At 43.0% G+C, this 16,940-nt stretch overlaps 1 protein-coding gene across 16 annotated transcripts in view; it reads left to right on the forward strand.

Moving 5' to 3' along the window:
• The first annotated feature begins 8,884 nt into the window (after window positions 1-8,884).
• The window catches only part of LOC311132786 (chromodomain-helicase-DNA-binding protein 4-like), a 31,919-nt gene continuing 23,863 nt past the window's right edge, over window positions 8,885-16,940 (forward strand). For 12 of the 16 annotated variants that reach the window (XM_084166109.1, XM_084166118.1, XM_084166113.1 and 9 more), the window contains exons 1-7: window positions 8,885-9,069; window positions 9,525-9,672; window positions 11,879-11,985; window positions 12,253-12,507; window positions 14,821-14,939; window positions 15,091-15,481; window positions 16,125-16,272. In XM_084166109.1, the coding sequence (XP_084022235.1) occupies window positions 9,609-9,672; window positions 11,879-11,985; window positions 12,253-12,507; window positions 14,821-14,939; window positions 15,091-15,481; window positions 16,125-16,272 (1,084 nt within the window). In that variant the 5' untranslated portion in view covers window positions 8,885-9,069; window positions 9,525-9,608. The remainder of the gene's footprint in view (window positions 9,070-9,524; window positions 9,673-11,878; window positions 11,986-12,252; window positions 12,508-14,820; window positions 14,940-15,090; window positions 15,482-16,124; window positions 16,273-16,940) is intronic. The other 4 variants (XM_084166122.1, XM_084166111.1, XM_084166112.1 and 1 more) reach the window with 1 other exon arrangement.

Consider the following 16,940-nt stretch of genomic DNA (forward strand, 5'->3'; position numbering starts at 1 on the left):
GCTGTTACGTAACAAAGTGGAAAATGTCAAGGGGTCTGAATACTTTCCGAATGCACTGTGTTTTTTTTCAGGTAAGTCCTGAAGTTTTTTCTCTGAAAAAGTGTCCAGAGAGGAATATCAAAACTATTCTGAACAAAAGTATAAACGCAAAGTGTTGGTCCCATGTTTCATGAGCTGAAATAAAATATCCCAGAAAATTTCCATACGCACAAAAAGCATATTTCTCTCCAAATGTTGTGCACAAATTTGTATGCATCCCTGTTAGTGAGGATTTCTCCTTTGCCAAGATAATCCATCCACCTGACAGATGTGGCATATCAAGAAGCTGATTAAACCACATTATTATTACACAGGTGCACCTTGTGCTGTGGACAATAAAAGGCCACTCTAAAATGAGCAGGTTTGTCACACAACACAATGCCACGTATGTCTCAAGTTGAGGAGCATGGAATTGGCTTGCTGACTGCAGGAATGTCCACCAGAGCTGTTGCCAGAAAATTGAATGTTTATTTCTCTACCATAAGCCGCCTCCAACATCATTTTAGAGAATTTGGCAGTACGTCCAACTGGCCTCACAACCGCAGCCCAGGACCTCCACGCCAGCCCAGGACCTCCACATCCGACTTCTTCACCTATGGGATGGTCTGAGACCAGCAACCTGGACAGCTGATGAAACTGAGGAGTATTTCTGTCTGTAATGAAGCCCTTTTGTGGGGGAAAACTCATTCTCATTGGCTGGGCCTGGCTCCCCAGTGGGTATGCCTGGCATCCAAGTGGGTGGGCCTATGCCCTCCCAGGTCCACCCATGGCAGCGCCCCTGCCCAGTCATGTGAAATCCATAGATTAGGGCCTAATTTATTTATTTCAATTTATTTCAATTTCCTTATTGAGTTACAATTCGTAACTCAATAAAATTGTTGAAATTGTTGCATTTATATTTTTGTTCAGTATAAATGCAATACCAAAGTTGATAAAAGTGGTGAAAGAACAAAGTAGCTGCTTAGAAATAGTGTTTATATCCATGCTATCTCATGGTATAGTGAAAATGCTAAATATAACTACTTGGTTAGAGATGGGTGAAGTTCCTAGTTTTCTTAATGTCATGTCCCATACTATTTATTTAACCTTCTCTGAATCCAGAACAAGCAATGCAATGTATCGGAAAACAAACATGCAATGTCCTTCATTCAGTATGTTTATCTATCTCTGGGCTGCTCAACCCTGCTGATCATGAGGGATTAAATTAATAAGGGTTTGTAGCAAATTCAGCAGGCTTTTCTGTATGTAATTAATGCATGCCTTTTCATTCATATTAAATGGAAACAACCGCCATACAAGTATCATTTTCCCAGAGGTTAATAGCGCTGACACACGTTGATGAAACCAGTGGAACCAGTATTTGAAGTGGATGGACAAAGTTTATAATAATGTACACTAGTAACCCCTTAAGGGTGGAAGAGTTGAGGGTTAACTTGTTATATTTTATGGCCACTAGGGGGAGGTATGCCATTTGTTTTGAGTGGAGTTCATTGCTCAAGTCCCATTTTGATTGGTGATCTAAAATGGATCTCATTCCAATGAAATGAAGTGATGAAATTGAGTGAAGAACCATTGGCTTTAGTCTCCATGAGGGAAACGTAGTGGAGAGATTTAAGCAGAGCAAATGGGGAGTGTGTTGGTTTGTGTGATCTGAATATGTGAAAAAGATAGTTCACGGGCGAGTTTAACAAAAACATACAGATAATCTTCAGCATTAAGATCATTGCTCGTCCATTGCATAGTGCATACCAATGGAATGATCTTAGTGGTAAAGATGATCTTTAGGTTGCTCGTCCATTGCATAGTGCATACCAATGGAATTATCTTAGTGGTAAAGATAATCTTTAGGTTTTTGGCAAAACCCTGGACAGCAAATACATTGGGGAACACCACTCCATGGATAATTGATTCAGTAAGCAAAGAGACACAAATGGTCTTCACAGACAAATGGAGGTCCCAGTTCACCTTCATTTCTTACATTTTTACATTTTAGTCATTTAGCAGACGCTCTTATCCAGAGCGACTTACAGTTAGTGAGTGCATACATTTTTTTTTTCATACTGGCCCCCCGTGGGAATCAAACCCACAACCCTGGCATTGCAAACGCCATGCTCTACCAACTGAGCTATACGGGGCATTCTTCAACAGAATGATGTGTAGTGCTATATCTCAACTTGTCACAGTAAATGTGTATCAGTCTGACATACTAGTCTATAAATTCTCTTTCACCATACCTCTCCCACAGACGGATTTCCCTCCATTACAAATCTAAACTATAGCCACTGCACTTTATCATACATTTTACATTTACATTTACATTTACGTCATTTAGCAGACGCTCTTATCCAGAGCGACTTACAGTTAGTGCATACACAGTACAGTTAGTGCATACATTATTCTTATCTTTTATGAATTGAACGTCTTTCAACATCACAATAGGGTCATTGAAGGTAAAGTCTGTTCTTACAAGTGAGGCTACATTCAAGATCTCCGTCCCAACCTAACCCCCTTAACAGCCTGTACGGATACTGTAGGCCTATGTGTGAATCATTGGGAATGCAAAGTGTTCAACATAATTCCATCCTGCCATCAATGAGTGTAAACCCTATACTCTTATTAACCCTGTCCTTCAGTTGATGCATTTTTTATGCATCGATCATGATTACTGTGGCCCTGTTATCCAAATACAACGGTCCGGAGAGTCAGTCACCACACAACCCAAGTGTCCGGATATGATCTGTTCATTGACATAGTCCTAAAGACCCTTTTTACTGTGGTGTCTGGCCCACTAGTGAATGTTCCCATAGGCTACTCCACCTAAAATAACATGTATTGATAGTTGCCTTTCTGTAACTTGTGTTGGACAACAAACTACATGTCAAATATAATCCTGAACAGTACAGATGTCAGCTCTCTTTTAGAACTAAGCTGATGAGCTTGATGTTAAGTAGCCAAGAAAGGTCTCGTGAAGTAAGGGGTTCTTCGTTATCCACAGAGAAATTAGATATAAATCAGCCTTCTTGCGTAGTCAAGTGGGTGGTGTAAGCCAGTGACACATTGACTGCTGTAAGTCCTACATTGCCTGAGTCAGTGGTTAGTGCATATTATGGGATGCCAATTTGACCTCATTATAAGAGTGTTGTCATGGGCAAGGGGCAGAAGAGAATTATGGGATAGAAACCTGACCTCTCATTTTTTTTTACAGAGGACACACGGTTTGCTTAAACAAAGATACGTCACAAAAATATTGGGAAATATAAATGGCATATCTCTCTTGAATCAACTTCGGCATCCAAAGGACAGTACCTGTTTACATTGGTGATATATACAATGTACATGTTCATAAAAAAAATTAATGGAGACATTTAGACATACACGGTTAACAATAGATATACATTGCATCTATGGGGAAATTATAATTGTTTACAGTATGTGAACTGTTTAAAGGCTCATGCGTTGGTTTGTATGTCGAAGTAGGGTCAAGCGCCACAGTCCCTCTATCTCTGACATAACCGGTTACCATGTATACTGTGACAGCGAGGCAGCCAACTGTGATATTATGGGATGTTCTTTGTTTTGTCATGACTTGTCCTGGTATGGGATGGGAGGGGGGGTGGGGGGGTAGAGATAAATGTTGACGTGTGTGTTAGGCCTCTTGAGTGGACCTGGGAGCAGAGAGAAAGCAACCTATCTCTGGATGCAAGGACTCAGTCAGATCTCCATGGCATTCTTATGATAGGTTACATTACACCATTTATCCATTCAGCCTGTATTGCCATTGGCCATCTCCCTTAGGTGACTCTCAAGACAGTCAGGTTTAAACAGCATCCAGAGAGCCCAAACAATCTGAGGAAATCCCACAGATTGTGACATGCCATTGTACACCTATGCCAACACTTGAAAATGGGGCCCGATGTAGCCTATATCAGCGAATGGCGTGTGCATACATTCAACCATACTGTGGTTTTATAAAGGCTTCCTGAGAAAGAGAAAAAAAAAAAGTGAGAGAAGAACCCTTGTGCATGATGAAGTCCGTTGCAGACGTCACACAGTGTATTTTGAGCTCTGGGGCTCCTGTGCCCCCAGCTTCAGTTATTTAAAAAAATAATAAAGACGCACTGTACTCTGTAAGGAGTGCTTATGAGACAGTAGTGAGACAGAGCTGGGGAGGGCGAATTAGCACTCAGATTATTATGGAGTGGCAGCGGTGTGGGGGAGGGAGGGATGGTGGGCAGCAGCTCTGCATATTATGGGATGCAGCGTGTTGTTGGGTGGGGGGAGGGGTGGGGCGGAAATTAAGGGGGGGGAGGCGGGAGGAGGGGTGGTGTGAAAGGGAGGGAAGGAGGGATTAGGGACGGAGGGGGTGGTTGGTGGAATATTATGGTCTGGTCTAGGCCTGTTTTTGAGTGCTGTGCTGTGCTGTGCTGTGGCCCTCCCTCCCTCCTCCCTGCCTGAGAATGCGCCTGTGTTACCAAGGGAGCCCTGCATACGCATCGAGATCAAGGCTCTACGACATGTTGCGTATTATGGGATGTTTATTCTCAGGTATGGATTGAATAAAAAAGGAGACAGACCTGAGAGACAGAGAGGTACTCAGAGGAGAGCCATTTGTCTGTCTGGGAAACTCAGTCTGGGTTTGTGGGAAGAAATCTGCCAAAGTATGTCCTCTGTTCATACCGTATCCCTATTCTTCACATAGATCTTGAGCTAGGGTTGGAGATCTTTGCTCTATGAAACCAGAATGTATATATTCATACATTGGTCCCATTGATAAGAACAAAGGCTCCTTTCAACAAGTCAATGAAATGCAGTGTACAACAGCAGGGTGAAACCTTGACACTGAATTCCAGAAGTAATACTGACCAAAAAGAGACATCATCATTGCACTGGTTTTCAGAGTTCTTGGACCTCAGGTGAAATTGAACTTGGCATCAACGGTATTCTATTCCTTGGTTATCTGTCTCTGCTACTGTCCTGTCTCCTGCAGTCTCCCATAGATTCATTCAATCCTATTTTTCATCCTATTCATCCTATTTTTGAAGACACCACCCGTCAGGATGTTGGTAATGAATGATCATAATGGCTATGCAAATAGGTAGGCTATACCTATTTTTGTCCATGACAGAAATATGGCATATTGTTCTCATTTCACAATGCAGTATGTGCATTGTCTGGTTATCAAGTCAATACCTCCTATGTACACAACATCACGTGTGTCTACCTGTCTGACTGTCAAGTAGTTGCTTATCTGTCTGTCGGTGTGCTTTCTGCTTATATCAGTGGGTGTGTATGATCATATCCATATGCACTCCTTTGCCTAGTAACAGTGAAACATTAAAGGATGTCTGAAATGAAGAGGGTGTGGGGGTGTGGAGGGAGGGGGGACTGGTGTGGGTGGGGGTGGTGAAGGAGTATTATGGTCTGCATTTTGGCTTACATGGTAATCTGACCCCGCCTGTAACCCCCACCCACTTGCGAGTGCTTATCTCCATAGCGACAACCAGGACAGGAAGGAATATTATGGTCTGTACTTTCTTTTTACTCAGAAATTACATTATGGGATGTTTAGTGGTGCGTCCGCCGGTATGGGGGAGGGGCGGGCTGCGTGTGGGTATCCATGACAACCACCACATATCCTTCTGATTGGTGATTATGGGATGTTACACAACCCCCCTTCCCCCCTCCAAATACACACATGAACACTGTGTCCACAGTGAAGGAGAGGTAGGGGGGAGGGGAGGAAATAGAGGGAGCGAGAAGAGAGAGAGAATTTAGGAGTGTGCATGTGCTTCATTTCCGCTGTTCTTTGTGCCGGCACTCTACCTCACCGTGAGAGAGAGTGGAAAAACCAGGAAGAGACTAGTGTGTGAGTGGGACAAAGGGAGGGACAAAGGGAGGAGACGAGAGAGAGAGAGATTCTGCAAAAATATCCTCTGTGTACAACGAAAAACACAAAATAATGAATGCAGAGCAGAATTAGGCCGAATCCCGCTAATTATCAAAATCCAGAAAAGAGCTGTTAAATTCTATAACCACTTAAAAGGAAGCGATTCCCAAACCTTCCATAACAAAGCCATCACCTACAGAGAGATGAACTTGGAGAAGAGTCCCCTAAGTAAGCTGGTCCTGGGGCTCTGTTCACAAACACAAACAGACCCCACAGAGCCCCAGGACAACAACAACAACACAATTAGACCCAACCAAATCATGAGAAAACTAAAAGAGAATTACTTGACACATTGGGAAGAATTATCAAAAAAACAGAGCAAACTAGAATGCTATTTGGCCCTAAACAGAGAGTACACAGTGGTAGAATACCTGACCACTGTGACTGACCCAAACTTAAGGAAAGCTTTGACTATGTACAGACTCAGTGAGCATAGCCTTGCTATTGAGAAAGGCTGCCGTAGGCAGACCTGGCTCTCAAGAGAAGACAGGCTACGTGCACACTGCCCACAAAATGAGGTGGAAACTGAGCTGCACTTCCTAACCTCCTGCCAAATGTATGACCATATTAGAGACACATATTTCCTTCAGATTACACAGACCCACAAAGAATTCGAAAACAAACCCAATTTTGATAATCTCCCTTATCTACTGTAAGTCGCTCTGGATAAGAGCGTCTGCTAAATGACTAAAATGTAAATGTAAATGTAAATACCACAGTGTACCACCACAGCAGCAAGATTTGTGACCTGTTGCCACAAGAAAAGGGCAACCAGTGAAGAACAAACACCATTGTAAATACAACCCATATTTATGTTTATTTATTTTCCCATTTGTACTTTAACTATTTGCACATTGTTACAACACTGTATATATACATAATATGACATTTGAAATGTCTTTATTCTTTTGGAACTTCTGAGTGTAATGTTTACTGTTAATATTTATTGTTTATTTCACCTTTGTTTATTATCTATTTCACTTGCTTTGGCAATGTTAACATACGTTTCCCATGCCAATAAAGCCCTTAAATTGAATTGAATTGAATTGAGAGAGAGAGAGAGAGAGAGAGAGAGAGAGAGAGAGAGAGAGAGAGACAGAGAAAGATCAAAATCCAGAGCAATTAAATTCTACAACCCCCTAAAAAGAAGTGATTCTCAAACCTTCCATATCAAAGCCCTCACCTACAGGGAGATGAACCTGGAGAAGAGTCTCCTCTGCCAGCTGGTATGGGGACTCTGCTCACAAACACAAACAGACCCCACAGAGCCCCAGGACAGCAACACAATTAGACCCAACCAAAAATATAATTACTTGACACATTGGAAAGAATCAACAAAAAAACAGAGCAAACTGGGATGTTATTTGTCCCTAAACAGAGAGTACACAGTAGCAGAATACCTGACCACTGTGACTGACCCAAAATTAAGAAAATCCTTGACTATGTACAGACTCAGTGAGCATAGCCTTGCTATTGAGAGAGGCCGCCATCGGCAGACTGCCCACAAAATTTGGTGGAAACTCAGCTGCACTTCCCAACCTTCTGCTGACTGTATGACCATATCAGAGACACATATTTCCCTCAGATTACACAGACCCACAAAGAATTTGAAAACAAATCCAATCTTGATAAACTCCCATATCTATTAGGTGAAATACCACAGCGTGCCACCACAGCAGCAAGATTAGAATGGCTTGAACCCTGACTATATCAGTAATTAATAAAACCGTAACCCCTTTAATTTATGATACATTTCTGGATGGATTTCTGTTTCACACAAAAACTACATTTGCCACACTGCAACACAAATTATCCCCAACTGGTAGATACATTGTGCCTTTTTGCCAGTATTGAAAAAGGTAGATTGCATCACTTATGAGCTAATTGCGTACGCCTACATTTAATATCCACATTGTACATTATCAATGCTTTGGCTTAGCTTCATATGAAGTACTTTTGCACTCTAATATCCACTCAGTATGTAGCACTTCAGAAACATGTTAGGATTCAAACAATTTTCTCACCATTGAGTGCAATACAGTATAGGCCTATCACAAGGCCTCCTTTGCAGACCCTGGGTCTCAGCTGTTGGTTATGCTGTATAGGCTAGATCTGACTAGTCACTAGGATGATACAGAGACCTAAATGACACATGGCTTCGAATAAGGCCTCGTTAGTCTGTCTATGATGCATGGTGACTTTTGAACCTATAACCATGGTCTCCCTGAGTTTATGGCACTTCTGTTTTGTCTTTGTGTCTGCTTTGACTGGAAACAACATGTTTTATTTCAGTCATGGTCGTTTGGTTATGTGTAGACAACCCATGGAGGGATGAGCAAATCATTGGAATCATTCAATGGTTTTCAAATGGGCCTCCTCAAGTTCACAGTACAGTGTTTACCTGCGTGCCCTGTGGTGAACCTCCACAATGAATGTATGGTTTATAAGTGTTCATAAGGCTTCTATATATAATTTGCCTGTGCATGCTTTGTGTCAGTCCATGATGAAATATGCTTTAAGCTGTACAGTACAGTGTCTCAACATATATGTAGATCGTGAGACTGAAGTTAAATGCAGTCATGTGGTGCACAGTTGCCATGTGACGTATTTTTTTCATCCCTCTCTCTCTTTTTGGAGTTATGCTTATTGTGGGATGTCAGTGACTGTGCTCATTATTATTATGGGATGTTGGTGGGGGTGTGGGGGGGGTGAGTGTTTCCATAGTAACGATGGTTGCTAGGGGGGGCATGGAGGAATGGGGAAGAGACTGCATGTGAGGGAGGAGGGAGGTGGATTATTATGGTCTGTACATTGCAAGGTAACTATGCAGAGTGGGGGAGGGGTGAACGTGTGTGGGGTTATTATGGGATGTCTGCCCCCCTGATCTCTTTGTGTGTGTGCGTGCGCGGGTGTTTAGTGCGAGAGAGGGAGACGTCGTGTGCAACGGCGGGCAACATAAGAAAAAAAGACTGCATTTTAATTATTGGAACTAGCTAGTTATTGTAACCCAAAAAGAAAAACGGTTGAAAGGCAAACATACGGTTTCGTTGTTTCTGTTTTCAAACAGTGGAATCATTCAACTTGTGAGTAACGTTACTGTAGTTTGTTGCATTGTTTCTAAATGTATTTGTGACAGACCTTTGTTATCGAAATTAAACAAATTGAAGTTAGTCATTTATTGATAGTTATGTTTTGGGACGATTAGGTGAATTGTGCTTCTGAACCTAGCCGGTGTGCGCTAACGTTAGCGGGCTAACTAACCAAGTGTGGGACGGAAAACTAGTAGCAAGCTAGCCGCACGATGATGGCATGTCAAATGGCTAACTAGCTATATGTAGCTAGTGAGACTACGCATAGATTGAAAGGCTGATAATCTTGAGTGGCCTAGTGCTGGTTGAAACAATTGACACCAGAAGTTATATTTTACCTACTGAGGCAGTTTATGTATTTATATTGTTCAATAAACGAAATCAGTTCAGAATATTCACTTCTGTTTTCTTTTTATTTCCACCTCCTTGCCGACCTGGACGGACTGAAGACTCGGACAGAACTCGGGAGGCAAAACGGATTTTAAAACTTTATTTAGCTAGTTAGCTAACTAAATTTAAAGTTAGCTAGCATTATGTCTGGAAGCGAAGACGATAGGAATGATTTTGGAGCCCCAGAGGATCGGTCTCTAATGCAAGGTAGGATCACTACAACACATTAACGTTACCTATTCATTGCAACGAAATTGATTTATCAAAATGTGCTGTACTTTATGTAAATAATGCGACTTAATCGTAGAACTGAGCCAAATAGACCGTTTATGCCTGTGTATCGAGTAAACCACAAATCTATGGATAGCTACTGTAGCTAACTGGTAATAACGTTAAGCTAGTTGATGATGGTTATGGTTAGCTAACTTGGCTGGTTATTATGGTTAGCTAACTTGGCTCTAGTTTGCTAGCAGTAATGTCACAATTTCTTATGTAGCTGGCCAAATAGTTATGGAAAAGTGTTTAACTCATTAAAGTAAGTTGCTGGAACAATGGACACCAGTCTACGCTAAACTGTTGGCTGGTTAACTGAGTGACTAGCTTGTTAGCTAACTAGTTGGCCAGAAGCTAGCCTGGCAAGCTAGCTGGCCGAAGCTAACGTTAGCCTAGCTTGCGTGTGCTAACAATGCTAGCTAGTTAACGTTTTGTTTCAGTTGTTGGATTGCTTGCCTTTTTACATTTCAGTTCGCAAAACGGCCAGATGTTTTTCCATACCTAAGCAACTGACACAACTTAAACTTTGAGCTACTAAAATCATGCCGACCCACCGGCATATTCTTGCGGCCTAGCAAATATTACCGGTATTTTTACGTGCGGATGACAAGATGGAGCCAGCCAGTTAGCTTGAAAGATGGCAGATGACGACGGTGGCTTTCTCCTCCTCTATCGGGTGGTTGGTAGCGCCGCTTTGCGTGGTAGAAATAAATGCTGTCATTCATCTATACCGTTCTGGAAAATGTTACGGTAACGGAATTGTACATATATAGCTAGCAATCGTACAATAGTTGGAAGTACAATAAAACCCGTTAGGCTAGCTGGCTACTTTGTTTACACAACAACGGACGGGTTCGGATATGACGGCAATGCATATTCCATTAGAATCTTTGAGGGGGAAAGTTAAGGCGATGGAATTTTCTGATTTTAAACACAACAGGCGTCGCTAGGCCACCTTTTAGATAGTAGCTAGCTAATATAAGTATGCAACCCCTCGAATTCATTTACAGAAAATAATCAAAGTTAAAATGAATGAATGATTTATTTTGGTAACAGATTCTATTAGCATAGCTAGTGATTTTTATTTTCTTTGCTTTCAAACCTCTCACATGTGGAAATCATTGACCATACCCTTACTCAAATAAAAATAATTACTTGGAAGAGGCGTCTTTTGTGGGACATCACATTCTGGAATTGGGCTAACTGGAATTGAACCTAACCCAGATAATGATGACATGGCATATAATTGGTCATTCAGCCCCCCTCATTTTGACCTACAGACAGCTTATCACATGTCAGACCGTGGCTACTTGGTGTTGATTTCAATGCCAACAGCCATTTGCTTAAATGTACCATGAGTAATTACATAATAGGCTTTGAACTCCATTCCATATGACTTTGCAGCTACCAAGATTGCAAGGAAAGGGAAAGGGGGATACCTGGGCTATTGAATTGACATTTTTCGTTACAGTTATTGGGGGGGGGGGGGGGGGACATGGTAGAGCGAGCTCGCCAGCTTGTAATTCTAAAAACCGGAAATGAGTTACCTTTGCTTCGTTCAGCCGTTCCTATGGGTAAAGAATGGGGTTATGGGATAAACGCCGAAAATGACTGTAAGCACATGCTTAGGAGATCTTACACGTTTTGTTATGAGATATGTCGGTTAACATGACCTTTATGAATTATGAAGCCTTTATGTGCTTTTTTTTTTTTTATGACATAAATGCTTAAAAAGCTGAAGATTATCTCATAGAACAAAACGTATAAGATCTCATAAACCTGTGTTTACCACAGACCTTATTTTTTGTGTTTATTCAAAAATCCCTACAAAAACGTCATTAATTTCCCCATAGGCTTTGTCTGACGAACCATGGCGAAGTTGGTGCCTACAAAAAGACGCCATTACTATTTCTCTCTATTGCATTAATGCACATTATTATGGGTTGATTTGCAATTATGTTTTCACTTTTGCAAAAATGCAATCCAAAAGAAACCGCTCTTTTGTCATTGAGTTTTAGGCAATGGTATGGGAAGAAAAGTGCAATTAATGTTTTTGTCTTTGAATTTGAGAGAAAAACAGACATACACACGTCTATATCCAGGGTCATGCGATTAAGCTGTGTCTCTGATCTCATTGCAGATGAGGAGGAGATGTCAGAGAGCGAGGCCCCGAAGGTGAAGAAAAAGAAGAAGGCCAAAAAGAGCCGGGAGAGCAAAAGTAGCAAGAGGCGTAACTCTCGCAGAGAGGTAGGCTACTGTGATATGACCACGTCTCTTATCATATTTGTACATTCTTGGGATGCACCATGTCTTGTTTGTTGGTCAATTGGCCCAAAACTCAAACATTAGCTTGTAGACCAAGAAGGCAGGTAAAATACTATATTGTATATTTTTACATCCTTTCCAGAGGACTGGTTCAGGGACCCCATTGTCTCAGATCAGATAGCGCAGCAGAGACACGCTACCTGTCGGAAGACAGTAGGCTTACTCATAACCACCCTGTGTCCCCTCCAGGATGTGCCTATGAGCTCCCCCGAGGCCATGGAGACCCCAGAGGTGGACAGAGATGAGGAGCGAGCGGTGCCCCACTCGGACAGCGAGGGCAGCGACTACAACCCGGGGAAGAAGAAGAAGAAAAACAGGGGGAGCACTTCCAAGGAGAAGAAGAGGAGCAGCACCAGCACTGACAGAAACGGCGGAGGAAAGGACAAGAGGAAGGACCCTGAACCTGAGGAAGAGGAGGATGAGGACGATGATGACGATAGCTCGGTAAGAGTTTAGTTTGAGGATGGAGAGTTGTGGAGGGGGGACGGTATTAAAGTTAACCAAATAATATTTCATGGTGTTAATTGAATTGTAATTATGCAACTAAAACCCATTTAATAGCTCCACAGAAAGTGATTGAATGAGCTACCTGTAATATCTAGCTGTATATAAGAGTAGACTACCACTAGGGTGCCTGGTAGTGGTAATTGCACTTAGTGAGGGAAAAAAAGTATTTGATCCCCTGCTGATTTTGTACGTTTGCCCACTGACAAAGAAATGATCAGTCTATAATTTTAATGGTATGTTTATTTGAACAGTGAGAGACAGAATAACAACAAAAAACTCCAGAAAACGCATGTCAAAAGTGTTATAAATTGATTTGCATTTTAATGAGGGAAATAAGTATTTGACCCCCTCTCAATCAGAAAGATTTCTGGCTCCCAGGTGTCTTTTTATTCAGGTAATGAGCTGAGATTAGGAGCACACTCTTAAAGGGAGTGCTCCTAATCTCAGCTTGTTACCTGTATAAAATACACCTGTCCACAGAAGCAATCAATCAATCAGATTCCAAACTCTCCACCATGGCCAAGACCAAAGGGCTCTCCAAGGATGTCAGGGACAAGATTGTAGACCTACACAAGGCTGGAATGGGCTACAAGACCATCGCCAAGCAGCTTGGTGAGAAGGTGACAACAGTTGGTGCGATTATTCGCAAATGGAAGAAACGCAAAAGAACTGTCAATCTCCCTCAGCCAGGGGCTCCATGCAAGATCTCACCTCGTGGAGTTGCAATGATCATGAGAACGGTGAGGAATCAGTCCAGAACTACACGGGAGGATCTTGTCAATGATCTCAAGGCAGCTGGGACCATAGTCACCAAGAAAACAATTGGTAACACACTACGCCGTGAAGGACTGAAATCCTGCAGCGCCCGCAAGATCCCCCTGCTCAAGAAAGCACATATACAGGCCCGTCTGAAGTTTGCCAATGAACATCTGAATGATTCAGAGGAGAACTGGGTGAAAGTGTTGTGGTCAGATGAGACCAAAATCGAGCTCTTTGGCATCAACTCAACTCGCCGTGTTTGGAGGAGGAGGAATGCTGCCTATGACCCCAAGAACACCATCCCCACCGTTAAACATGGAGGTGGAAACATTATGCTTTGGGGGTGTTTTTCTGCTAAGGGGACAGGACAACTTCACTACATCAAAGGGACGATGGACGGGGCCATGTACCGTCAAATCTTGGGTGAGAACCTCCTTCCCTCAGCCAGGGCATTGAAAATGGGTCGTGGATGGGTATTCCAGCATTACAATGACCCAAAACACACGGCCAAGGCAACAAAGGAGTGGCTCAAGAAGAAGCACATTAAGGTCCTGGAGTGGCCTAGCCAGTCTCCAGACCTTAATCCCATACAAAATCTGTGGAGGGAGCTGAAGGTTTGAGTTGCCAAACGTCAGCCTCGAAACCTTACTGATTTACATGACATTTTAGTCATTTAGCAGACGCTCTTATCCAGAGCGACTTACAGTTAGTGAATACATATATTTTTTTTATACTGGCCCCCTGTGGGAATCGAACCCACAACCCTGGCGTTGCAAACGCCATGCTCTATCAACTGAGCTACATCCCTGCCGGCCATTCCCTCCCCTACCCTGGGCCAATTGTGCGCCGCCCATGAGTCTCCCGGTCGCGGCCGGCTGCGACAGAGCCTGGATTCGAACCAGGAGCTCTAGTGGCACAGTTAGCACTGCGATGCGGCGCCTTAGACCACTGCGCCACTCAGGAGACTTGGAGAAGATCTGCAAAGACAAGTGTAACAAAATCCCTCCTGAGATGTGTGCAAACTTGGTGGCCAACTACAAGAAACGTCTGACCTCTGTGATTGCCAACAAGGGTTTTGCCACCAAGTACTAAGTCATGTTTTTGCATTTCCCTCATTAAAATGCAAATCAATTTATAACATTTTCGACATGCGTTTTTCTGGATTTTTTTGTTGTTATTCTGTCTCTCACTGTTCAAATAAACATACCATTAAAATTATAGACTGATCATGTCCTTGTCAGTGGGCAAACGTTCAAAATCAGCAGGGGATCAAATACTGTTTTCCCTCACTGTATGCAATGACACACAGTCATTGTCAAGGCAAGAACATGGTATAACTGTATGCGGCTTCAAATAACCGAGTAGCTATTGAACACAATGGCACCACTCAGAGGGCAAGAAATAGTCCCACCACAATAGTCCAGTCAGTATGGAAAAGACTGGAAAATAACCACTTTTACGCCAACTTTCATGTTGAATTGTCTCATCTAGGAGCCAAAGACGTCGTCACAGCTCCTGGATGACTGGGGAATGGAGGACATTGACCACGTCTTCAGCGAAGAGGACTACCGCTCCCTCACCAACTACAAGGCCTTCAGCCAATATGTCAGGTAACGAGATTGTCCTTATCAATGCTTGCGGCATGAATTGTATTTTAAGCTTTATCTCTTTCTAACCCCCATTTGCTCTTAAACTATTGCTCACCCTGATCTCGTCTTTTTTTGGCCTCATTACTCACCATCCACCCCATCGCTCCCTCAGACCCCTCATTGCGGCCAAGAACCCCAAGATCGCAGTGTCCAAGATGATGATGGTACTGGGTGCCAAGTGGCGTGAGTTCAGCACCAACAACCCCCTGAGAGGCTCCGCCGCGGCCAATGCCGCCCTGGCTGCCGCCAACGTTTCTGCTGCCGTGGACAGCATGGTGGCGGAGGTCGCTCCCACTCCCGCACCCGCCCCGGTCGCCGAGCCCCAGCTACCGCCTGCCCCGCCTCTGAAAAAGGCCAAGACCAAAGAGGGCAAAGGTCCAAATGCTCGTAAGAAGTCCAAGCCGACCCCCAAGCCCGCAGAGAAGAAGAAAGTGGCTACAAAGAAGGTGGCTCCGCTCAAGATCAAACTAGGAGGCTTCAACAGCAAGAGAAAACGCTCCTCGGTAAGTGCTTTCACTTTCTTTTTCTCTTCCTTCTCCTTTGTCACGTTTCTCGCTCTGTCTACATGTCCCCCATTTGCAACCATTTCTATCTCTCATTCTCTCCCCTTGCACCTGCTTAGTGATGGAGGGAAAAATAGTTACATTATGATTTATTTTTCACAATGTATCATTTTGACAATATCGCAGTATTATTTTTGCAATAGTTGGCTTTTACCTCCATCACAACTCTAGTATTTTTCCTTCATAGCTTGTTCGCCATCTTCTTTTTACATATGGAGCCAATTTTTCAGCACTTTTATTTCCATGACTGATCAAACTTGTTTTCTCATGGCTCTCTTGTCCCTCTGCAGCAGACATGGTGAGCAATATGTTTGGAACATCGAATCGCAATAAATAGAATCGTGAGAATCGCAATACTTAGGTGCAGATACGATATGTATCATTATATAATATTGTATTGTGAGGTCCCTGGCAATTCCCAGCCTTACTGTTTAGTCACCTCTTTCTCGCTCATTTTGAGTTTCTTGACGAGGAAGACATTTGTCATTTGGTATAGATGCCTTCAACCTAGAGACACATTTCTCCTGAAAAGGAAGTTCCTAACCTTTCACTCTCTCGCTCTCTGTGTGTGTGTTCCTATCAGAGTGAGGAGGATGAGCCCGACGTGGAGAGTGACTTTGACGACGCCAGCATGAACAGTGTGTCCGTGTCGGACGGCTCCAACAGCCGCAGCAGCCGCTCCAAGAAGCCCAAGATCAAGCCCAAGAAGAAGAAGGGTCAGTACTCTGCAGGTGTGTCTCTCTCCCATGGCTGTGATACAGTATTTCTCCAGCCCAATAAAAAGTGGTCTTGAGATGCTAGACCCCACAGCTGTAGTTTGTGCACGTATGCATGTCCAATTTGCCATGACTCAGTCAGTACCACTCAGTCTTACTGCGTCACTAGAAGATTGCTTTCATGAGGGCAGTATCCAGCATCTTCTTCCTTTTTAAATAGTTTGACACCCGCTGATGCATTCAGTAGTGGTCCTCTGTAGCTCAGCTGGTAGAGTACGGCGCTTGTAACGCCAAGGTAGTGGGTTCGATCCCCGGGACCACCCATACACAAAAAAAAATGTATGCACGCATGACTGTAAGTCGCTTTGGATAAAAGCGTCTGCTAAATGGCATATTAAAATTTAATATTAGACAAGCTCTTCCGTCAGCGCGTTGATACATATCGGCCAGGAGATTTGAAATGTTTCCTAAATTCAATTGCATATGAAGTACTCCACCTACACAGTAAAAGGGAGAGGCAAAAAAAACTGCGCATTCCGTAATGTTTAATTCTACAACACTTTATAAAATGGTTATTTTCGACCATACATTATGATTATAATGAGCGTTCCTCACAATATATAAAACAGCTCAAGTGTTATAGCATTACTGGTATTTCATTAAGGGTGCTTGTCAAACAACAT

This window comes from Coregonus lavaretus (genome assembly GCF_964263955.1).
Source record: "Coregonus lavaretus genome assembly, chromosome: 7".
In the NCBI taxonomy this organism is placed as follows: domain Eukaryota; kingdom Metazoa; phylum Chordata; class Actinopteri; order Salmoniformes; family Salmonidae; genus Coregonus; species Coregonus lavaretus.